The sequence below is a fragment of the Macaca thibetana genome, chromosome 14 (genome assembly GCF_024542745.1).
Source record: "Macaca thibetana thibetana isolate TM-01 chromosome 14, ASM2454274v1, whole genome shotgun sequence".
NCBI classification, from domain to species: domain Eukaryota; kingdom Metazoa; phylum Chordata; class Mammalia; order Primates; family Cercopithecidae; genus Macaca; species Macaca thibetana.
Window position 1 is genome coordinate 124,211,709 of NC_065591.1, and position 25,127 is coordinate 124,236,835.

Sequence of the window (25,127 nt, forward strand, 5' to 3'; positions counted from 1 at the left end):
GACCTACTGAGTTGGAAACTCTGGGTTGAGGCCCAGCAGGCTGTTTTAACAACCCCTCCAGTGACCCCGACCCAGGCTGGAGTCTGGGAACTACTGGTCTCAGAGGTTAGAAGGAGAGGGCTAAGTGGAATCTGTTCTCAGGAATTAGGAACCAACGTTAGAGCTGAGCTAGAATCACAGAAAGCACTGCTGAGTGCCAGGGCGATTGGCTGCAGCTCCCAAAGCCTCTCTGGTGTCAGGGCTGGGCCTGGGGATGGAGAAATTCTGGAACAGACCATCGGAATCAGGTAGAGCCTGATGATACACGTGCCCCTTTCCAGTGGATCTCAGCAAGTACCGTGATGTGTTGAATTGCTTGCTTCAGTCGCCTCACCTCGGAATTACAAGCTTTTTAAAGATAGAGGCCATGCTGTTCATCCCCACCCACAGTGCCTAAAAAACGCCTGAACCAGGACAGGAGCTCCAAAAACATTTGTAGAAAGAATGAGACAGGAAGTGAGTAAATGAAAGAATGGATAAATAAAAGACAAGTTAAAAGCAGAGCATGTGTATTGTGTGGGTCCACATATATAAAATGTCTAGCATAAGCAAATTCATTGAGACAGAAAGTATTTGGAGCTTGCCAGGGGCTAGATGGAAGGGGGAAATGGGGGGTGGCCGCTAATGGGTTTGGGGTTTCTATTAGTGGGGATGAAAATATTCTAGAATTAGATAGTGGTGATGATTGCACAACCTTATGAATATACTAAAACCCACTGAATTGTACATTTTTAAAGGGTGGATTTTATGATATGTGAATTATATCTCAATAAAAATAATTACATTTCTTAAAAAGCAGAATGTGTGAATATCAAGCAAGGCATTTTGGAAGAAACATTTCATATGCCAAAAGCTACGCTGCAAAGACCTGGGAGTCTACCGCAGTGACACTTCACAGGACAAAACTACAAATACAAAAGGAGACTCATGCAAAGGGACTGCATCCGACCTCCTCACGCAGCTTCACTATTCCAGTAGAGCAGAGGCAACCTGGCCCAAGGAGTGTAGTAAGCAGCACCGGCTGCACTACTGTGTCTAGGCAAATCCCTCCCTAAGAGGTTATCCTAATAGCAGCACAGGAAAGCACACGAGACCACAGACAGCATCAGGAGAAGTGAGTTCGAGGCCCTCTCCCTTCCTCAGGCTCCTCATCTGTAAAGCGGAGAGAACATTCACTCTAAACACTAAAACTAAAAGTTGTTGTGGTTTGTGGGAGAGGGCAAAAGAGCGTGTGAAAAGGTGCGTCAGTTAAAAAGGCACTGGGTGCTCTGGGTCCTGTCTTGGATCTCAGTCCCCCTGGAGAAGGACGGGGTCTCTCTGGGCCCAGCCCACCGCCTCCGAAGCCAGGGTGCACACATGGCCCCAGGACAGCCGCGGCCCATGGGAGAGAGCTGCAGCCAGCTCTCCCGGCGCTTTACGAGCCCTTCTTGTTATTACCTCCTATTTCTTTTTATGCAACTGCCAAAATACCACCATTAATCTTTCGCACTCCCTGAAGGCAAAACACGGGTAATTGGATTTATCTGGTTTTAGAATTTGTTAGGTTCCGTTACAAAATAAATAAATAACTGACCTCGAAAGAGAGGGGCGTCGTCCGGGCCCGTGCTGTCATGTCACGGCCTGGCCGGCGGGAGCCCGCCTGGCGTCGCCTGAGCTCATTAATCTCGGCTATCTCCTCCCCACACCTTGTCCCTCCTGTCTTCCAGCCAGTCCCTTCCTGCACTCGGCCTGATTTAAGAAGTTTTCCTTGCCTCACCCCCTCGGCTCAGCGCTTCCCACTGCGTCTGATTCTCCCTGCGGTCTTCTGCTCCCCGCCACACGCTGGCCTTGCTTCGTCACTTTTTTCTTTTTCCATCTCCTTCTCCCACGGCTGTTTTCTTTCCTGACTGTACTGTGTGAGGTTGTTGAAAACTTCCTTTTGACAGCCTGGAACCCTCATGTTTCTTGCCTTGTTTCCCTTGGCTTTTTTTTGTTAGAGACGTGGATTGCTGCAGACATCATGGGTGATGATGGAAAACGAGTTTGCCTCTGTGTTTGGCTTTTGATCACGGTAGGACCGCAAGGCAGTGAATGCAATAGACATGCATTCTTTGGTTTGTCCCTTTATTGCACATGTGTTAAATCCAGTAGAACCACCCACGGTGGGCCCTTTCAGGCCACGCTCATCCTTCTCTGAGAATTCTGACCACCTCCACCTCCACGGCCCCCAGCCATAGCACAATGTGTAGGGACCACATTTGTGGCATCAGCAATTTCTCACTAATAACTTGCTGACGGATCCTTCATCCCAGTATCGGTGGGAGGGAGGGAATGCCAGAAACCCTCTTTCCAGGACCGTGACTCCTCCAGCTACAGCCTGTACATAAATGTGATCCTAGCCAATGATCCCACAGGGAACTCTGCTGGGAGAGAAATTCTGGAGAATATTTCTTTTAAGGCACCCACAAAGCCTTAATGACTACATTTGGACTTTGTTATATGAGAAGGTGATGTCTGGAGCTGCTGTAGTCATCTTGTAGCCATAAAAGGTGCTGATGTCAGCACTTTAGTCGATGGAGACCATTCCTGGAACTGCCTCCCTCTAGCACCTTACTGAGACCCTCTACTGAGTCAGACTATACATTTTACCTCTTTTTTTTTTTTTTTTTTTTTTTTTTTTTTGAGATGGAGTCTCGCTGTGTCACCCAGGCTGGAGTGCAGTGGCGTGATCTCAGCTCACTGCAACTCCACCTCCCAGATTCAAGCGATTCTCCTGCCTTAGCCTCCTGAGTAGCTGGGATTACAGGCAGCCGCCACCGTGTCCAGCTAACTTTTGCATTTTTAGTAGAGACGGGGTTTCACCATCTTGGCCAGGCTGGTCTTGAACTCCTGACTTCATGATCCACCTGCCTCGGCCTCCCAAAGTGCTGGGATTACAGGCATGAGTCACCATGCTTAGCCAATTTTACCATTTTTTACATATCTTTAATGTTATATTTTATTACTTGGTGTTAAGAGCATCCTATCTGAGGCATGACTTTTGCCCCTAAACATGGCTCGATTGGACCAGGAGTGGACCCTTGACCCAAGATGAGACAATCTGATTTTGTCTCCCAGAAATTTGGAACTGAGACAGAGAAATACTGGACAATCTGTGGAGACTCGCTTCAACTGAGAACTATGAAGCCAAAAGAGGTCAGATGGCCATCTTCCACTCTGTGCAAGCAGAAAAAGCTACAGGAGCAAAAGCAGCACATGTGTGAGAAAACAGAGGAACGAGACCAGGAGACCATGTGGAAAGAGGAAGGCGGCAGAGTGGCTGCCTCTGTTCTGAGCAGTGTCTAGCTCCTGCTTGCCTTCCTTTCAGAAACCAAAATTCTTCACTCCTCTGCATTCCATGGTCCTGATAACACAGCCTACCTCTTTATTTAAAGAGTTTGAGTGGGGTTTTTTTGTACATTTTAATAAAAAGAGTAAAGCAAAAAATTGTACTCACAACTTGAGATACAGAGGTGAATTAAATATCTTCCCTCCCAAGAACGAAGTCCTGTGAAGGGATGACACAGTGGGAGATGCCTCATGCAGTGACTTAAGTCTGTAATCGCAGCACTAGCACTTTGGGAGGCTAAGGTGGGAGGATCTCTTGAGCCCAGTTTGACACCAGCCTGGCAATGCAGGGAGACCCCATCTCTACAGGATTTTTTCAAAAAAATTAGCTAGGTGTGGTGGTGCATGCCAGCTACTCCAAAGGCTGAGGTGGGATGGTAGCTTGAGCCTGGGATGTCAAGGCTGCAGTGAGCCACGATTGCACTACTCACTCCAGCCTGGGCAACAGACAGAGACCCTGTCTCAAAAAACTATAATAATAATAATATGGCCGGATAACTTGCAAGAGTATGTTACAGTTAACAGTATATATGTTCTGGGGGTATGAGAAGAGAACTAGTTCCTTCCCCCTGCATGCTCTGGTAAACAGAAAACACTAAAAGGCTCAGACACGTTATTTTTTCCAAAAAATAGTGCACCAAACTAGTTTTGCTTGCATGTGAATCGGACTCAATGATTTGTACCTAAGCATTCCTGATTCTGTATATCTGGGGCTGGGTACAGGAATCTGTATTCTAAAACATCTTCCTGAATTACTAAGATGCCCAGCCAGGCTTGGAAGGCCTATAAACCATTGAGATAAAGGTGACAGGAAAATCAGAAAATACTAAACTGGAAGTAGCATTTGAGAGAGATCTGAAAGATGAGTAAGACCTGTCATATGTAGAAAGAGGTTGGGAAAAAACTTTTCAGGAAGAAGGAGCAAATTGCAAATTACCACACAAAGAAAAGTAGTTTATGTTCACTATTATTTCAATTTTTGTTATGGTCACAAATATAAACATGTCTGATTGTACCTACTTACACTACTGGGAAGAAGATAGGGCTAACGATAGGTTCAATCTACCTGCCTCTGTCAAACAGACATTATTAACATGCCCTGCAAAGTATCACAGAACTTACTTGGATACAATTAAATGGGATTTTTTTTGAGACAGAGTCTCACTCTTGTTGCCCAGGCTAGAGTGCAATGGCACAATATTGGCTCACCACAACCTCCGCCTCCCAGGTTCAAGCAATTCTCCTGCCTCAGCCTCCCGAAGAGCTAGGATTACAGGCTTGTGCCACCATGCCCAGTTAATTTTGTATTTTTAGTAGAGAGGGGGTTTCTCCATGTTGGTCAGGCTGGTCTTGAACTCCTGACCTCAGGTGATCCACCTGCCTCAGCCTCCCAAAGTGCTGAGATTACAGGTGTGAGCCACCGTGCCCGGACCCTAATTAAATCGAAATTTTATTCCTGCCCTCAATAAACTAACATCAACTGAGGGGAAAAAAAAAAAAGTATATTTGTGTGTGCATGTGAGGAGGGACAGAGAGAAAAGAGGAAGTGACCATGAACAAATAATTTGATTACTAAAGAGTCAGCTACACCTGTAAATGCTTGGGAGATGGAGGACGAAGTGGGGTGCAGCATTATCGGAACTGGCTTAAGTTAATCATCTCCTCCTCCTCCTCTTCTTTTTCTTGAAATGGGGTCTAGGGCTCTGTTCTTGCTCGGACTGGACTCAAATTCCTGGGCTCAAATGATCCTCCCTGCCTCAGCCTTCTAAATTGTTGGGAATACAGGTATGCACCACTGCACCAGGCTTGAAGAACTTTTAACATTTCTTGCAAAGCAAGTCTATTGAAGACAAATCTGATCAATTTTTGTTTGTCTGAGAAAGTCTTTATCTACTTTGATGATTTTTTTCTTGCAATGCTTTAAATATTTCACCCTGCTGTTTTCTTGCTTGCCTGGTTTCTAAAGAAAAATTCAGTATAATTCTTATCCTTGCTTCTCTATAAACAAGGTGCTTTTCCCTGCTAGTATCTTCCAGATAATTCTCTTTGCATTTGAAATTTTTCAGTTTGAAAATCGTATGCTTAAGTATAGGCTTTTATGTTTGTGTGTTCGTTTGTTTGCCATTATCCTGCTTAGTGTTCTCTGAGCGTTCCTGGATCTGTGGTTTGGTGTCTGGCATTAATCTTGGGATATTCTCAATCATTATTTCTACACATATATCCTCTGTTTCTTTCTCTCTTTTGTTTCTGATATTCTCATTACACATACGTTGTATCCCACAGTTATTATCCCACAGTTCTTAGATTTTCTGTTCTGTTTTCTTAAGTCTTTCCCTTTGCTTTTCAGTTTCAAAGGTTTCCACTGGCGTATTTTCCAGCCCACTGTTTCTCTCCTCAGCTGTGTCCAGTCCACCAAAGAGCCCATCAAATGAGCCCATTCTTCATTTCTGTAAGAATATTTTCTTTCTAGCATTCCTTTTGGTTCTTTCTTAGAATTTCCATCTCTCTGCTTACATTACTCATCACTTCTTGCATCTTGTCCATTTTCTCCATTATTCATTTAGCATATCAAGCATAGTAATTTCAAACCTCCAGTGTGACAGCTCAAACATCCTTGTTGTATCTGAGTCTTGCTCTGGTATTTTCTCTGTCTCTTCAAACTTTGTTTTTTGGCTTTTAGCTAGTGTGGGGTAAAGCAGGGTATTTCCCATCCTGCAGTGCGATAGGTTCTGGTCAAAAAAAAATAAATGTAATTAGGCTGTGAGAAAACAGTTTCTTTCAAGAATAAGCTTTTGTTAAGAGGAACAGAATCCTCTGGGAATGTTTCCAAATGGTTACCTGGCTCTACCTATGCCTTTTCACCCTGATAACCTAGTAGGGTTTCTGGAGGGAAAACCCACCAAAGTGTGGAGACTCCACAAGGACTTATTCAAAAGGTTTACATTTCAAGTTAGTCTACATCTAGTTTTCAGCAATCAGTCAATAGTCTTTTTAAAGTTTTAGAAGAATCTGACTCCAGGGGTAGTTTCTGGGTGGTTTCTGCCCAAAATAAACAGTGAATCTCTGTATTTACCTGTCTCCCAGTTTTTAAGGTAGTGGCCTGTCCTACGACTTCAATTCTCTGACGGATCTGAGAAGAATTGTTTATTTTCAGTGTGTTGAGAGTTTGTCTTGTTGTGAGGAGGCAGAGCCAGCCCCCAAGCTCCTTACGTGTCAGATCTGAAGGCAGAAGTATCTGTCCATGACTCCGTGGTATTCCCTACCACTCATTCTCTTGCTTACTCTGACCCAGCCTCTCCTTCCTGTTCTCAGAGCACAGTGAGCACACATTTGCCATAAGCCCGGCTCCCTGCCATCGCTTTCCCTGGAACGCTTCCACTAGGTGTTTGCATAGCTCGCTTTGGCACTTTCATCAGCTTTCTGCTCAAATGTTACCACCATCAGACACATGGTTCCTGACCACCGTGGCAAGAATATAGAGACCCTCGTCCCTCTCAACTCATTTACCCTACTCTGTTATTCTTCAGAGCACTCATCACTGTGTAACATGATAGTGTGTTTAGATGCATTCACCTTGTTTATTACCTGTCTTTCCACCCTAGATTGTAACTCTAAAGATGTCAGAGGCATGGTCTGTATTGATCTCTGTGATGACGACCTCAGAGTCCAGACACCAAAAGCAGCTTGGATCTCAGGCAAGGGGAGGCTGTGGTATGCATCAGGACGGCATACCTGCAGCTTCCTGGGGCAAGAGATTACTTGCAGAGAAAAACAAAAGAACACTTAAGGCCTCTGAGAAGAAATTGTGGTGAGACTCTTTGAGAAATTGAGACATTTAAAAATAGCCATGTATACAGAGGAATGGAAAAAAAGGATGCACACAAGACCAGGAAAGGCCTAAGAACTTAAGCCTTCACATTTTGCTGATTAGTGAAGGTCTTCCCTTGCATGGAGGCAGTTTGCGAAGACTTGAAGAGGTAATTGTTTTTTCAAATGCCAAATTTTCAACAAAAGGTCACTAGGCATACAAAGAAACAGTAAAATATGTCCCATTCAAAGGAAAAAAAAATAAATCTCCACAAGATGTTCCTGAAGAAACACAGACTTTAAACTTACCTGAAAAGACTTTATAAAAACTGCCTTACATATGCTCAAAGAGCTAAAGAAAAACTTAACAAAGAATAAAAAGTAATCATGCAAACAATATATGGATAAAATTAGACTCTGAACAACGGGATGAAATAATAGAAAAAGAAGAAGAAAACAACCAAACACAAATTCTGGAGCTGAAAAATACATCAGACTTGAACAAGCAGAAAAAACAATCCGTGAACTTGAAGACGGATCATTTGAAATTATTCAGTCCGAAGATTAAAGAAAGAAGAAATGGGAATAAAGCCTAAGGGACTTAAGAAACACCACAAAGTAGACCAATATATGCATTATGAGAGTTCCAGGAAAAGAAACAGAGAAAAGGGAAGAGAGTTTATTTGAATATGTAACTACTGGAAATGTTCCAAAGTTGAAGAAAGAAATGGACATACACATATAAGAAGCTCAATGAACTGTAAGTAGGATAAACCCAAAGTTACCCACACTGAAATATATTATAATAAAATGTCAAAGACCAAAGAGAAATTGAGAATCTTGAAAGCAGCAAGAAACTAATTCATCATTTACAAGAGATTCTCAACAAGATCATCACTGAATTTCTCAGCAGAAACCTTGCCTCCCAGAAGGCAGTGGATTTTATACTTAATGTGCTAAAAGGAAAAATCAAAATCAAACAAACAAATCTGTCACCCAATAAATCCATATCCAGCAAAGCTGTCCTTCAAAAATGAGAAAGAAATTAAGACATCCCCATATAAACAAAAGCTGAGGGAATTCATTACCACTAGACCTGCACTTCAAGAAATATGAAAGAGAGTCCTTCAAGTTGAAACAAAAGAAAGTTGGAAAGTAATTCAAATTTGTATGAAAATATAAAGTTCTCTGGTAAATATAATATATGGACATATGCCAAAAAAACCTGTATTATTGTCATTTTAGTTTATAACTCCAATTTTATTCTTTTATAGGACTTAAAAGATAAAACTATACATAATAATAAATCCATGTTCATGGGTACACAATGTATAAACCAATAATTTGTGATATCAGTAACATATAGTGGGATCCAAGCTGTCAAGGAGTAGAGTTTTTGTATGTAACTTACGTTATCAATTTAAAATAGTCTTTTCTAACCTCAGGATATTGTATATAAGCCCTATGTGCAAAACATGGGGATATATCATAAAGAAAATACCTATAGAACATACACAAAATAGAACGAGAATAAATCAAAATGCATCCCTACCAATGAATAAAAAATAAACTAAACACAAAGGAAGACAGTAAAGGAGGAAATGAGGAACAAAAAAACTTACAAAGTGTATAGAAAAATATGTAACAAAACAGCATAGTAAGTCAGTGATTACTTTATCATCAATTACTTTAAATGTAAATGGATTAAACGCCACAATCTAAAAACACAGATTGGCAGAATGGATTAAAAAACAGCATCCAACTATATGCTGTACCCAAGACATCCAGTTAAGATTTAAATGCACACATAGTTCAAAAGTGAAAGGTTGAAAAAGCATTTGCTCTACAAATAGTAAACAAAAGAGACCAGAGGTGGCTATGGGATATCACACAAAATAGACTTTAAGTCAAAACTCTCAAAAAAAACACATGATGTTATGTAATAATAAAGAGGTCAATTTACCAACAAGATACAAAAAATATAAACATATATACCAAATAGCAGAGCATCTGAATATATAAAACTAACGCTGACAGAATTGAACAGAGAAATTGCTCTACAAGACCAGTAGGAGACATTAGCACTCCACTTTCAATAACAGATATAACAAACAGACATAAGATCAATAAGGAAATAAAGAACTTGAACAACACTACAGACCAATTAGACATAACAGAAGTGTACAGAACACTCCACCCAGCAAAGGCAGAAAACACATTTTTCTCAAGTGGACATAAAACATTCTTCAGGATAGTTCATGTTAAGGCAAAATATAAGTATTAGTAAATTTAAAAAGACAGAAATCATATCAAGTATCTATTTTAATTAGAATGAAATAAAACTGGAAAACAACAGCATAAGGAAAACTGGAAATCCACAAATATGTGTAAATTAACACACTCTCAAACAATCAATGAATTAAAAAAAAAACAATTTTTATAACAATCTTGTGACAAATGAAAATGAAGACACAACATACCAAAAGTTATAGGATGCAATACAAGCAGTATTAGGATAGAAATTCATAGCACTAAACACTTACAACAAAAAAGAAAAAAAAAAAAAACACCCAACAATCTAATTTTAAGCCTTAAGGAACTAAAAAAAAAAGAAAAACAAACTAAACACAAAACTAGCAGAAGAAAGAAACTAATAAAAATTATAGGAAAGATAAACAAAATAGAGAATGGGAAAAATAGAAAAAAATCAGTGAAATCATGAGTTTTTTCCTTAAAATGATAACAAAATGGGCAAAACTTTAGTTAGATTGACTAAGAAAAAAATAAAATTCAAATAACTAAAATCAAAAATTAAAAGGGCATGGTATAACTCAATTTATAGAAATAAAATGGATTATAAAAGAGTACTGTGAACAAGTACGTGCCAACAAATTGATTAACCTAGATAAAATGGCCAAATTTCTAGAAAGACAGAGTCTGTCAAGACTGAATCGCAAAGAAATTGAAAATCTGAACCTCCCAAAAAAGAAAAGCCCATGACCAGATAGCATCACTGGTGAATTTTATCAAACATTTATAGGAGAATTAACAGTTTTCCTATGACTCTCCCAAAAAATTCAAGAGGAGAGAACACTTCCAAACTCACTCTATAAGGCAACATTATTTTGATAACAAAATCAGACAAAGACATTATCAAAACAACAACAACAACAACAAAAAACCCAATACTAGTCCAATGTCCCTTGCAAATATTAATGCAAAAATCTTTCACAAAATGTCAGCAAAATGAATTCAAAGCATATTAAAAGAATTATACTCATAACCAAGTGAGCTTTATTTTTGCAATGCAAGGATGTTTCAACATAAGGAAGTCAATCAATGAATATACCACATTAACCAGCTGAAGGAAAAAACAAAACAACACATGACCATCTCAACTGATACAGAAAATGCATTTGACAAAATTTAACACCATTTAATATAAAAAATACTCAATAAATCCAGGAATAGGAAGAAATTATGTAACCTTAATAAAGGTCATATGTAAAAATCCCACTGCTAAAACATACTCAACATACTAAATGAGAAAAGACGGAAAGTTTTTCTTCTAAGATTAGAACCACGGCAGGAGTGTCTGCTTCTATCACTTCTACTCAATATAGCACTGGGCATTCTACCTGAAGCAATAAAGAAAAAGATAGGCTGGGTGCAGTGGCTCACACCTATAATCCCAGTACTACGGGATCCCAAAGCAGGCAGATAGCTTGAGCCCAGGAGTTTGAGACCAGTCTGTAGAACATGGTAAAACCCTGTCTCTACAAAAAATACAAAAATTAGCCTGATGTGGTGGCCTGCACCTGTGGTTCCAGTTACTTGAGAGGATGAGGTGGGAGAATCATATGAACCTGAAAGGTTGAGGCTACAGTGAGCCATGATTGTGTCACTACACTCCAGCCTGTGTGACAGAGTGAGACAGTGTGGCACCCTGTCTCAAAAAATAAAAATAAAGATGATAAAAGCATCAAAAAAGGAAAGGAAGAGGTAAATCTATCTCTGTTCACAGGTGGTATAATCTTATGTGTAGAAAACTCTGAAGATTCCATAAACATGCACAAAAATTAGAACTAATAAACAAATTACATTATAGAATACAAAATCAGCACAAAAATCATTGCATTTCTATAAACTGACAATAAACAATCTGAAAACATAAAGAAAATAAATTTATTTCCAATAGCACCAAGAAGAATAAAATACTTAGGAATAAACTTAACTAAGAAGGTGGAAGAGTCGTATGTACACTGAAACTCAAAACATTGTTGAAATAAATTAAAGAGCACAAAAATAAGTGAAAAGACATGCTGTGTTTATGAATTGGTAGACTTAATATAATTAATTCAATCCAAAGCAATCGACCCATTCCATTGCAGAAATAGAAAAGTCAATCCTAAAATTTATATGAAATTTCAAGAGACTGGAAATAGCCAAAACAATCTTGAAAACTATAAACAAAGTTAGTGGTCTTGATCTTCCTGGCTTCCAAAATATACCACAAAGCTACTGTAATCAAAATGGTGTGTTCCTGGCATAACGACAGACATACAGACCAACGGAATGAAAGAGAGAGCCCAGAAATAAACCCTTGAATGCATGCTCAAATTACTTTTAACAAGGATACCAAGACCATTCAGTGAGGAGAGTACAGTCTTTTCAACAAATGGTGTTGAAAAAACTGGATATTGACATACAAAAGAATGAAGTCGGACTCATATTATACCATATTAAAAAACAAAAACCCTCAAAATGGATCACAGGCTTAAACATAAGAGCTAAAACTATAAAAAAAAATTTAAGATAGGAAAAAAGCTTCATGAGATCAGATTTGTCAGTGCCTTCTAGACCAAATCTGGTATACCAAATACCAAATCTTCTATAACAAATCTGGTACCAAATTTTGGTACCAGATCTGATACCAAAAGCACAGACAACAAAAGGAAAAAACAAGAAAAGACAAATTGAACTACAGTAAAATGTTAAACTTTTCTTCATCAAAAGACGCTATCAAAAGAGTAATAAGGCAATCCACAGAATGGGAGGAAATATTTGTGAGTCATATATCTGATAAGGGTCAATATCCAGAATATATAAAACTCCAACAGTTGAAAAACAAAGAAACAATCCAGTTTAAAAATGGGTAATCAACTTGAATAGACATTTCTCCAAAGAAGAATATACAAATGGTCAATAAGCATATCAACATCACTAATCAATAGGGAAATGCAAGTCAAAATCACAGTGAGATGCCACTTCTCAGCCATTAAAGTCACTATTCATGAAAATAATAGAAACAGAAAATAAGTGTTGGCAAGAAGGTGGAGAAGTTGGAACTCTTCTGTATTGCTGGTGAGAATATAAAATGACTCTACCACTATGAAAACTGTGTGGCGTTTCCTCAAAAAAATTAAACATACAATTACCATGTGATCCCGCAATTCCACTTCTGGGCATATACCAAAAGAATTGAAAGCTGGGATTCAAACAGATATTTGTACACCTAAGTTCATAGCAGCATTATTCACATGAGTGAATGCAATCCAAGTGTCCATCAAAGGATGAATGAATAAACAAACGTGGCCTATACATGCAACAGAACACAGCCTTAAGAAAGAAAGAAATTCTGGCCCATGCTACAGCATGGATGAACCTTAAAGACCATATGTATAAATAAGTAAGCTAGTTACAAAAGGACAAATACTATAAAATACCACTTATCTGAGGTACCTGGTGCCGGCAAAACATAGAGACAAAAAGAAAAGTAGTAGAATAGAATAGTAATAGAATAGTAGTATCCAGAAGCTGGGGGGAGGGAAGAATGGGGAGTTATTGTTTAATGGATTCTGAGTTTCAGTTTAGGAAGAAGAAATAAGTTCTGGAGAGGGATGGTGGTGACGGTGGCACAGCAACGTGAACATACTTAATGCCACCGAACTGTATATTTAAAATTGGTTTACATGATACATTCTATGGATTTTTACCACAATAAAAACGGGGGCATGGAGGAGCTTTTTGGGGTACAAAAATGTTCTATACCTAGTGAAGTGGTGGTTCCAAATATACTTGTCCAATACACTGGTGAACGCTAATAGGGTGCATTTTACTTTTAAGCAGATTTTCTTTCTCCTTCTCTTTTTATCTGTCTCTCTTCCTCCATCCCCCTTTCCCGTTTTGTGGGCTCTATGTCCTGCAAACATAGTCACATATTCACCATACGTGAATGCTCAGAGAGAAGATTCTAGAATTAATTTAGCTTTGTAATTTCCACACTGCCTAGAATAGTGCTGGTGGGTACACAATAAATGCTGCATGGATTAATCGTGAATTCAGTTTCTCATGTGTGTGTGTGTATATATATATACACACACACATATATATATATATACACACACACATATATATGCTGCATGGATAAATATATATATATAACTTAATAGCAACTGTTTATTGTGCTCTTGCTGCAATGTAAGACTTTAATCTGAAGTCTTTACAAACTTGATATCATTTACTGCCTCCCATCAGCCCAGTGAAGTGGGTATCTAGTCCTTACTTTTTTTTTTAAATCAGGAAATTGAGGCTTAGAAAAATTGAGTCACTTGTCCAACCACATACAGCCATTAAGTACCAGAGTTGGGATTTGAAATGAGCCTTTTGACTGTAAAGTCAGTGTTCTTAACCTCTTGATAGAGGTTATACTTTATCTTACATTTCACTAAGCACCCATTGACTCGCCCATCATAAAGCAGAGCATATAATCAAGAACATTCTATAACTGTTTCCACTGCACAGGTACAGCACGAGGCATGTTGCTGATACATATTCAGGGACCTCATCGTGAGAGCTTGTGACAGAAGCAGCTGCATTTTAGGACCCAGGGAGATGGGTCCATGAATTCCTTCATCCTGAGATGCCCTCTGGAGTGTTTAGAGATGACTCACATTGGCTTTTCCAATCCCTGAAATTTGCAGGTATTCTTCCAGAATGTGCCAGGCTCTATTATGTGACCTTGGTGAAGGGAGAAAGCAGGTATTCCTCCCTGTCAAATGGTCAGAATCTCCTGCCTGTGGCTTCAATGATATTGTGCAGTTATCAAATACTCCAATTATAGCAAGCAGACAGAGGAAGGACAAGTGAAATACCAACTATTTAGGGAAATATTAGTATCTCAACTAGGATTCAAATGCCAGACTCTATGGTTGTAATTTCAGTGACTTTTGAATTATTCAACATGAGTGAGAATATCTTCATTAGAAAAGGGAGATGTGTGTGTGTGTGTGTGTGTGAGAGAGAGAGAGAGAGAGAAGAAACAGAGAGAGAGAGAGAGAGAGAGAGATAAGAGATAAAGGAGAAGCATTAATCTTCTCAGAAAACTCAGAGCACCTACTAAGCATTAGGTATTCTGTTAGACGCTGAGAACACAAGATAGAGAGAAGATATTAATGCATTTAACAAAGGGCATGGGAGAAGCCATAAAAATGACAATTGGAACAGGACTATCTTTAGAGACGGCATACAAAAGCACAGGGCGGTAAAAATTTGAGTTCTGTAATTCCTCCCTCTTACACAGGGTGCCTCACAGACAATATCTCAGTGTGAGCACAGCCTCTCTAATAAACCCTGACTTACTCCATTCCCTGGGTGTACACATGGTAACTCCTTTTTTCTCCATCACAGGAGGCTCCAAACAATGACCAGGAGGCATCAGTGGGTAGTCAAGGTGGCCCGATAACTGGGACACAGGCCGTGTGTCTGAAAATAAACTGTTTAATTGCACATGAGCAGGGTAGACAGGAGCCAGTGTCACTTGGCCTAGACCTCTCCTGCTGCCTGGATGTGAAGTGGTCTCCAAAAAGATCCTTTGGGTGAACAGGCAGACGGTAAGCACTGGAAACAATACAACAAACTCCAAAACTTCAGAAAGCATTCAGAAATATCTTTGAGAAATGTTTCCATATTATCTTCTTCTAATTACACTTACTTTTCTTCAACATTGGCATTCACAATAAATAGAAAATTACCGTATTCATTTTTCTCTCTTTTGCGTAATTACTTCTACAACAACGTTGTTTTCTGTTATTCTTCATTGCTGGTATATAGCATTTTGGGTAATTGTGAGTTGAATTGTCTTCTGTGGACCAGCCAGAAAACTTAACAACCACGGATAACATTCTTTATTCTGATTATGCAGTGGAAACTTGGTTAATTGAGATGCCATAAATCTTCAGATCCACTGAAAATGTTTAATATTCAAAACCAATTTCTAAAAATTTTATTGATCAGTGCTTTTTTTTTTTTTTTTTTTTTTTTTTTTTTGAGACAGAGTCTAGCTCTGTTGCCCAGGCTGGAGTGCAGTGGCCGGATCTCAGCTCACTGCAAGCTCCGCCTCCCGGGTTCAAGCCATTCTCCTGCCTCAGCCTCCCGAGTAGCTGGGACTACAGGTGCCTGCCACCGCGCCCGGCTAATTTTTTGTATTTTTAGTAGAGACGGGGTTTCACCGTGTTAGCCAGGATGGTCTCCATCTCCTGACCTCGTGATCTGCCCGTCTCAGCCTCCCAAAGTGCTGGGATTACAGGCTTGAGCCACCGCGCCCGGCCTTGATCAGCACTTTCTTGGGAAGCCAGGTCAAGACCTTCAGCATCGCTTTGATTTAAGTACTATGTATCTCCAGGGACCAGCAAGTCAAAGCGAGTCACATGGTTTTCTCTGGGGTATGAATCCGTGGCAAGGCCTATGCTCTCTGTGTTCATGGTCTTAAATTAAAACGTGAATATAAGGATGAGAGGGAGGATATTGGAGTGACATATTTTAGGGTTTAAACAAATTACTTCTCCTCCTTCTATACTTTGGTATCCCTCATCTTCACAGGTCTCATTGTTGGGTTCTTACCAAGAAGTGACCGGCTCACGCTGTCTTAGTTTGCAGGCCCTTTGAGGTTCCACATGTGCTATGGGAGGTCAAGTAACAGCATAGTACAACATTTAGGGCAGGTTCAAAGCCATGAGCACCAATGATCCCTCGTTGAATGTGTTGGACCCTGTCATGTTGCTCAGTGTTTGCAGCATGCACCATTTCCAGCCTCAGAAGGTGGTACTAGATGGGCTTCACTTGAGTGCGGGTGAGGGGAGGGAAGCTCCACAAAGCAAGGAGATTCTAAAGCTGGGACAGCAGACAGCTGCAGCCTTCAACTGAAATGCACATTTCCCGACCTTCGGGAACAGAAAGGATGTGTTTGGTTTATTTCCGCTTGTGGCACTTGGAAGTTTTCTCTGTCCTCTATATCTGGGGAGGGGGACATACTATGAAGTTGAAAAGAAGCATAAAGGTTTTCTAGGAGCAGATGCAGACTCTGACACATGATAACCACGTGACCAAAGGTAAAGTGGTTTAACTGTTCTAAACCTGGACCCCTAGGCTGTTAATAGGGATTGTAATGGTCTGAAAATTACATGAAGTGTTAGGTAATTAATGTGGCATCTGACACATAGTAAACCATGTACAACAGGAGCTTTTGTTTATGTCAATAGCATCAGCATGTCCCCACCCCACAACCTTCCCTCACCCCTGGGCTCTTGCAGGTTTTGTTAAAGGCTCTGCAGTGTTATCTTGTAGTGGAGCAAGGTGCAGACAGTTCCCTTCTCTCAACTTCTCTACCAGGAAAGCTGTACACAGATCTAGGCTAGGCAGTGCTGAGCAGCCTGGATATCACAGCTTCAACGCTCACTTCTTAAAAGAAAATACACCAGCGTATAAAAAGCATCAAGCAGGCAGTGTCATTTATTGGGAGACAACAGGGGCCTGAGAATGGACCAAGATGAAAAGAGTGCACCCCTCCCCCAGACCCATTTCATGCAAACTTGAGCTCCAATTACACCTAACAGGAGCAAGAGCGGCTTCATTCAAGGCAAACAATAAACAAACAAACCTGAAATAATTTGGTGCTGTATTGTATATGTTAGAAAAAAGAAAGAAAGAAAATGAAGAAAAGTTAGTCCTTGGTTTCTAACTTACTAGGCAATGCAAATTTCTGCCGGCCCTAAAGATGTCTTGGACTGTAATTCCCTCTTCTCATCTCATGACTGAAGACAGCTTCCCGTTAATAATAAGTAATTTTAAAAGTCCTCCCCTGGGAAGGTCAAATGAGACCTGCTCGACTCTTCCTCTCCACTGCGTCTTGCTGCCGGATCCCATCAGATCTGTAAAAACTGCCGCCAGACCGGCTCCCCAGCGCCCCCAGAGCGAGCCACCTAGTGAGCACAGCGAGTGGGCCGAGGGCAGAGTCCTTTTTTAGAAACCAGAAGGAAAGGAAATGAGAAAGACAGAGCTACACTGAGTCCGAGGGCCAAATTTACTTAAAAAGGTTAAACAATTACCCAAAGGGCTTAGATAAGAGCTGCTGTGTTTTCCAGAAAGGTTCAGAAAGCCATGGAACATATATTTCTAATGCTTTAAAACCTCTTCTCCCATGGCCTGCTTCAGAGAGAGGGAGCGCATGCGCATGCGTGTCTGTGTGTGTGTGTGGTGTGCGGTGTGTGTGTGGTGTGCGGTGTGTGTGTGGAGTGTGTTTGTGTGGTGTGTGTGGTGTGCGTGTGGTGTCTGTGTGTGTTTGTGTGGTGTGTGTATGTGTGTGTATGCCTGGAGTGTGTATGGTGTGTGTGGTGTGTGTGTGGTGTATGTGTGGTGTGTGTATGTGTGGAGTGTGTGTTGTGTGTGGTGTGTGGTGTGTGTGTTTGTGTGGTTTGTTTGTATGTGTGGAGTGTGTGTGTGGTGTGTGTGGTGTGTTTGTGTAGTGTATGTGTGCATGGTGTGTGTGTGGTGTGTGTGGTGTGTGGAGTGTGTGTGTGGAGTGTGTGTGTGGAGTGTGTGTGTGGAGTGTGTGTGGTGTATGTGCGTGTGGTGTATGTGTGTGTGGTGTGTGGAGTGTGTGTGTGGAGTGTGTGTGTGGAGTGTGTGTGTGGTGTGTGTGTGTGTGTGTGTGTGTGTGTGTGTGTGTGTGTGTGTGTGTGTGTGGAGTGTGTGTGTGGAGTGTGTGTGTGGAGTGTGTGTGTGGAGTGTGTGTGTGGTGTGTGTGTGGTGTATGTGCGTGTGGTGTATGTGTGTGTGGTGTGTGTGGTGTGTTTGTGTGGTGTATGTGTGCATGGTGTGTGTGGTGTGTGTGTGGTGTGTGGAGTGTGTGTGTGGAGTGTGTATGTGGAGTGTGTGTGTGTGGTGTGTGTGTGGTGTATGTGTGTGTGGTGTGTGTGTGTGGAGAGTGTGTGTGGAGTGTGTGTGTGGTGTGTGTTTGTGTGGTGTGTGGTGTATGTGTGTATGTGGGGTGTGTGTGTGTGGAATGTATGTGTGGGGGGGTGTGTGGGGGGGTGTGTGGGGGTGTGTGGGGGTTGTGTGGGTGGTGTGTGGTGTGTGTGTGGTGGGGGGGTATGTGGTGTGTGTGTGTGTGTGTGTGTGTGTGTGTGTGTGTGTGTGTGTGTGTGTGTGTGTGGTGTGTGTGTGGTGTGTGTGTGTGTGTGTGTGTGTAGTGTGTGTGTGGGGTGTATGTGTGTGTGTTTGTGTGGTGTGTGTGTGCTGGGGAGGCAGACTCATTCCCACCAATCAGGGATGTCAGAGAGTGTCACGGAGTCAATACAGCCTTGCTCTCCCAGGCCTGCTGGATCCTGCAACCATGACCCAACCCAGGACATGCCAACCTCCTTGCTGTCTCCCTGTATTGTGTATCTCCTTGGGCCCACAAGGCCCTGTCTCTGCAGAGACAGGTATACTTTCCAAGTGTGTTCCTCTACTGCTGCTAAAAAGCAGTGGTACTACTGCTCTTCACTCTGCCACCCTGCTTGTTGTCTTGCCCTCAGGGATAGTGAAGACTTTGCATAGTTTGGATCAGACTGCCATCACTGGTAGATTCAACCGTCCCCTCTGGCAAGTGATTTGAGTGGAATCCAAAAGTCCCTCAGGCCTCCAAGACCTCTAACCAACTGCTGTGCCTGAATATCCCAGGATCATATTTTGAAGATAATAAAATTGTTTAGATATAAGAGTTTCATTGCTGTAGAGGCAATAATACACTAGAAGTGGTTGTTTCCCATTAAGATGGATTAAAGCATTAAACCAATAGTTATTTGTTTTAATCTTTAGTATCCACCACAGTATCTATCGTCAATAATACATAAGGCACAGCTCCTAAGCTCCAGGAGCCCCCAGACTAACCATAATCACACATGAAAAAATAGGTCCTAGTGTGTATCTGTGCAGCGAGGGTTACTGGAACTCTGACGAGGGCAATTCTTGACCACTCGCAGAAAGAATTCTGGGTGGTACTGTGAAAAGACTAATACACTTTAAAGCTGTGTGTAAGTGTGGGGACAGAGGAAGAACAAGATGGAGCGTACAAAACTGAAAAACATTTGTGAGTATTGTCAGTTGTTTTTGAGGAGTTCAACTTAGTACCAGTAATAACTTGCACATATATGTTGCTTTATGGCTCATGGAACAACCCATATACTTTCTTTCATCTGATAATGCAGACCAGGTTTAATAGATATTGTTCCTGTATGTACACAATTCAACTGAAATGTTCAAGGCCGTGGAGTTAGTGAGAGGCAGAGTAAGAATCCACCCCAGGTGCCTAGGCCCCCAAACACAGAGCTTTCTAGGGCATTGACATTGCCCATGAGGTGCAGGCACACATGGGGAAGATGCTTCCTTGGAAAGCAGGGACACTGGATAAGCCTCGCTCAGAGGCTCTAGAGCCAGAAAGGGCTTTAGAGCAGTGTTCTCGATTCTGGCTCCACATTAGAAATACTGGAAAAGATGTTTTCAATGGCCACGTCCATCCCCAAATCCAGGAATTTTGACATCATCAATCTGGGATGGAATTCCTAGCATCATCAATTCCTGGCAATGGAATTTCTAAAAAGCATCCCAGGTAACTCCAACCAGGTTCGTGCCACCACTTGAGAGGTCCTTTATGGACCTGTCCCTGCTTGAGTCTCTTTTAATGTCTTTATCTTCCCAGACTAGGAGTAAAGTCTTTGAATGTACCCAGTTCTTATTCATCCTGGGCAACTGAAACACTGAAATGGAAAAATCATGCGTTTGTGTTGAATAGTCTAACGGCGACTCAAAATCTTCTCATTTACATAAAAAAGAACTGAAGGTAGGTGCAAAGTACGGAAACACACCCAGGCAAACAACAGAACTTTGTCTTTGGAAACTCTACTGCCCAGGTTGCTTTGGCAAAATCCCACTGCTCAGATTATTCCTTGGCAGTAGTTAAACCTCAAATACTTGATTTTGAATGGATTAGTTCAGAACTCCAGATGAAAATGCAGGGACATTTTAGAAAAGAGCCATTAAGCATAATCCCAGATCAGCAAGCCTGGATCAGCAAAACTGATTATCCTGCTGTTGAAATAAAAAACACAAAACACCGAAACAAAAGCAAACCAGAAAGAAAACCCTGTATGTTGGTCGGAACTTTTCCCATTGAGTGGAACAGTTACAGCAACAACCTTGCCTCCACCTCACCGCAGCCCCTCAAAATGTTCATGTACACAGCTGATGTGGACCCACAGAGGAACTCAAGCAAACTTGGAGGAGATTGAGGCCTGTGAAGAAAGCACAACTGGCCATCATTCACTCTGCTGAGATGGCTTAATAGACACCAGCTGACCACACTGAGCATCCTGGGCTCCTTTACTGATGTGGGCATTGATTCAGACACATGACTTCTTGATTCTTGTCATATCTAATCTAATAGAGAGCACAGAACATTTTCAACCCAACAGCAGATAATTGTAATGAAGTGATTCTGGCCAAGAGGGCCCATTTGTAATAATGAATTCAAATCAGATTCATGGAAGCTATAATTCAACCATAGTGAATAGCACCTTCATTTTCCATATCATCTCCTCTTGCAAGAGGGCAAAATAACTCAATATTCAAATAATTATTTTTACTTTTCAAGTAGCCCTATGAAGTAGTTATGAGGAAGATAATATTGCCTCACTTATAGAAAATGAGTTTCATCCACGTTCAAAACTTCAGTGTCATCTTTGGCACAGCACTTCCTAATGTCCCTCAGAGCAATCAAAGACCTGTCACAACAAAACTGATATCCCAAAGGAGGGAAATCATTCTTCTCTAAGCTGTGCCGTTTTTTCTCTGGGAAATTTAAAGGCAGACCCAGGTTTCTTGACTCCTTTGCTTTTCCTACTAGGTCTCTCTCCTCTTCATGGGACTTCGTTCAAGATTTAGAAACAGATTCAATATACTTTGACCCAGGACAACCACATTAAAAGTGTTTTCCGTGTGATGGGCATGGGTATCATTCAGTGTTTTTTGGTGCATTCTAAACATGCAATGCGCTTGGAACACTCAGTTCCCAAGTAATGAATCCCTAATGAATGTCTTTAAGGAGACAAAAGAGTAAGAAACCATACTTAAGAATTACACCTTACACAGCAAAAAACACCACCAAATAAAACATGGTATATTTACCTAGGGTTAAAGCCATGGGCTTCCAGAAACTGAAAACATGGACCCTCCCTCGGAGTACTGACAAATCAGTTATTTGTTAAGATGGGCACACAGCACACAACTCTTAACCAATAGAGCAAAAGAGTAAAAACAAAAGGAGAGAGATGGGGACATACAGAAATTTGCAAACGATGTTTATGTTCTTTTAAGAAACACTGTGGTAGCAGTGAAATCAAAACCTTAAAAAATCAAGGAATAAGAAGACTTAAGTGATAAAGACAAAAAAGAAAGAAAATAATGAGTAACAGATGAACGTATATATTATGGGAGCATCTGATAAAAACGAAGGAAGAAAATAATAAAAGAGAAGATGACATGAGCTAAGAGAATGAGGATTTAAAGAGATTAAAATGTAGATAACGTGCTGAATTTCTCTATTCTGGGGTAAATGTATAGAAGAGACGCAAAATCAACATGAGACATGTGCTTACTTAAACAAAAATTACACCATGCAACCAGGTAACAGATAACAGTTATGCTAGAACATGTAAGTTATTCTTTTTCTCTGCAAAGAACAAAAAGCAACTATTCAGCTTTTCTTTTTTTATTCCCATCCCCATTCCCAAGCCCAGCTGCTCAACATTAGAACTGAGATCATGAAAACAGGCCAACAGCTAATAAAAAATTGGTAGATCGAAGCTGGCCCTCTGCTGGTGGAATAGTCTTCTTGCATCTCAGAAAGCAGAAAGCTCAAGTTTTCAAGCTTTCTGGTTTAATTTGGGGGGAAAGGAAGAGGACAGAGGATTTTGGAAAATTCAGGGCTCAGATCCTATTCAGTGCTAGACCTCTTAGCCCCCAGTGGCACATTAGATGGTAAAGAGGTGTGTGGCAGCATCAACATCCCTGAACACTAGTAATATTTACTGACATTTCCTTGGTTAACATGTATTATAACCTGTGTGCTATTCATATCTTTAAGCCAACTAGACTACTGCAAATGCTTATTGGGAAATGTTCCCAGATTCCCCATGGAACCTTCTTTGAAGCAATGAAGTAGGGATATTACATTCTAGTCTGGGGCAGGCTGAGCGGTACCCACATGGCCAGGAGGACTTTTCCCTCACATCTATCAGGAAGGGCCTCTCAATTCTCCTTTTTTCTCCATTTGCTTTGGGCTTCTGAGAATCAGCACACAGGGTTCTGGGACCTGTTCTCTAACTTAAAAAAAGATTCAGCTAAGTATCACCCAAAGTGGCAGAATGCAACCTTCACCCTTGCGCTTAGGGAAAGAATTCCGGTGTCCCAGAGACCTGTCTTTCCTCCTCCAGGGAGAGGCTTGTCTAGATGCAGGAAAGGTTCCACCAGGAAAGCCAATGGAGGAACAGGAAGAACTCCCACCCTCACACTCTCCTAGGAGAAGCCAGGCATTCTGGCTGCAGAATCTGGGTCAGGATGTTTTATTTTCACCATAACCATCAAAGTCATCGGCAGGGCAAATGCATTCGCCCTGTGTACATTGTGAGACATAGTTAAGCTGGGACGTCCCTGAATCTGTCTCCTAGGACCAGAACTGCCTCATTAAAGGGATAAAAGATGGTATCTGCTGAGCTGGTGGAAAGTGGTGGTTGCATTTTTATTAAAGTCTCTGCCGCAGCAAGCCCAGTCCCCAAAGGTTCATATTCCAAGATTCTCCCCCTCTCTGCCTGGAGCATGCAAGTGATTCTCTGTAACTCATTAAGGTAAAACAAAAAGCTCTCCTATTGTGCTTTTCACATAGGACTGATGTTGTTGCATAAAAGCTACATGTTTCCTTTCCTTGGACCCAGTCTGCAAAAATAAAACTGCTCTAATAATTTACAATAGGGACCCCAGGAGCACTACACCAGGTTTGGCAGGAGTCCTGGGTCTTGAGGAGACTCCTAACAGGCCGTGGCCTGGCACTGGTATTTGCACAGCCTTACATTTGAGGTGCATCTCTGATAGGGGCTAGCCTGGTGGTCCTGAGGACGATCCGGCCTCATCATCTACCTTCTGGCCTGTGACAGCCATCCAAGGGGCTCAGGCTAGCCACCCAGTGTTTCAAATCCATGCCCTCATATTCTCATCTTGGTGCCCATGCAGGAGAGAATCTAGCCTGTCATGGCTTCATAGAACCATGGAGTCCCACACGTGGACTTCGAGGTTCACGCATAAGATCCTGGAGCGGCATAGACGGAGCACACGACAAACCCGTCCAGGGGCACGGCGGTCGGCACGGCAGCGCGCAAGCGGGCGCCCCTCGGGCCTGCACAAGGCCCTCGCGCTCGGTCCCCCTCTCCCCACCTCTCCCCAGCGACCGCAGCCCAGGGGCTCGGCCCCGCGGAAGGACAGCTCCCTACCTGAGGGTGGCGCTCTCCCCCTGCCGGACCGTCACGTTGTCCATAGCTTTGGGGAAGGTGGCATCTCCGCTGCGCACGGGCACTCCTGTGGGTACAAGGAACAGCAGCCTGAGAGACACGACCACGAGGCACTTCCAGGGCAGGAACAGGTACCCACAGACCCCCATCCTCGACAGCCACAACTTCCCAGAACTCCGGCAGCCGCACGGTCCTGGTCCCCCGCCCCGCGCACCAGCCGGCTCAGGAAGGGGTGCGGGGAGGAGGGAAGAGGCAGAGCTCGCCAGGAGCAGGGGGAAGGAGAAGAGAGGAGTCCAGGCTCTCCGGAGTCTAAGAATTCTTCCTCAGATCCTGCCTCTGCTTTCCAGCCTAGCAGAACCAGATGCGCCCTCCTGCATCCAAAAAGCGCTTTCTTGACGCTCCCCTGGGGAGGAGGGAGGCAGCCCGGAGGGGAGAGGAGGTAGCAAGGTGCGGGGATGAAGGTCACAGATTGCGCTTTCTCTGCCTCTCTCTTCGAGACGCTACTTTAAGATTCAGTTGGGCACGTTCTGCAGAGCTCTGGCATCAAAAGTTTATAACCCAAAGAAGAAGGCAAGTGCCTCTGACATACAGGAGCTGTCATAAAAAGCCGCGGCTTCAAGGAGAGGAGGAAATGTTTTATTAGATCACACACGTGTACAGATGTACGTGTCCCCCAGCCCCAAGCCTCGCATCTGGAACCCCAAGGCAGGCGGCAAAAAGTTCCAAGGCGGGGACGCGCAGCCGGCGCAGCCAGAGTCCTCCGGTCGATGGGTCTTTCGCAGCCCGGTCGGCGACTAGCGGCCAGCCCGGGGAGCGCCGCCCGGCGCAGGCTCCGGGCGCACGGGGAGCTGGGCGGACGGCGGCCCCCGCCTCCTCCGGGGACGCGGCACGGGACGCGGGGACGCGCGGACGCCACGCTCAGCGGCCGCCCCCGGCCTCCGCGCCGCCTTCCTCCCGGGAGCAGCCCCGACGCAAGCGGGCCCCGACCGCCGGGGTTGTCATGGCAGCAGCTCCATCCCTGACCGCCACTTTCTCCCG

General features: G+C 42.5%; 1 protein-coding gene across 7 annotated transcripts in view; it reads right to left on the reverse strand.

Moving 5' to 3' along the window:
- Nucleotides 1-25,127, reverse strand: part of OPCML (opioid binding protein/cell adhesion molecule like) — a 1,153,441-nt gene that overhangs the window by 515,999 nt on the left and 612,315 nt on the right. For 4 of the 7 annotated variants that reach the window (XM_050755996.1, XM_050755992.1, XM_050755995.1 and 1 more), the window contains exon 1: nucleotides 24,072-24,933. In XM_050755996.1, the coding sequence (XP_050611953.1) occupies nucleotides 24,072-24,238 (167 nt within the window). In that variant the 5' untranslated portion in view covers nucleotides 24,239-24,933. Of the gene's footprint in view, nucleotides 1-24,071; nucleotides 24,934-25,127 lie in introns of those variants that run through there. The other 3 variants (XM_050755994.1, XM_050755993.1, XM_050755998.1) reach the window with 1 other exon arrangement.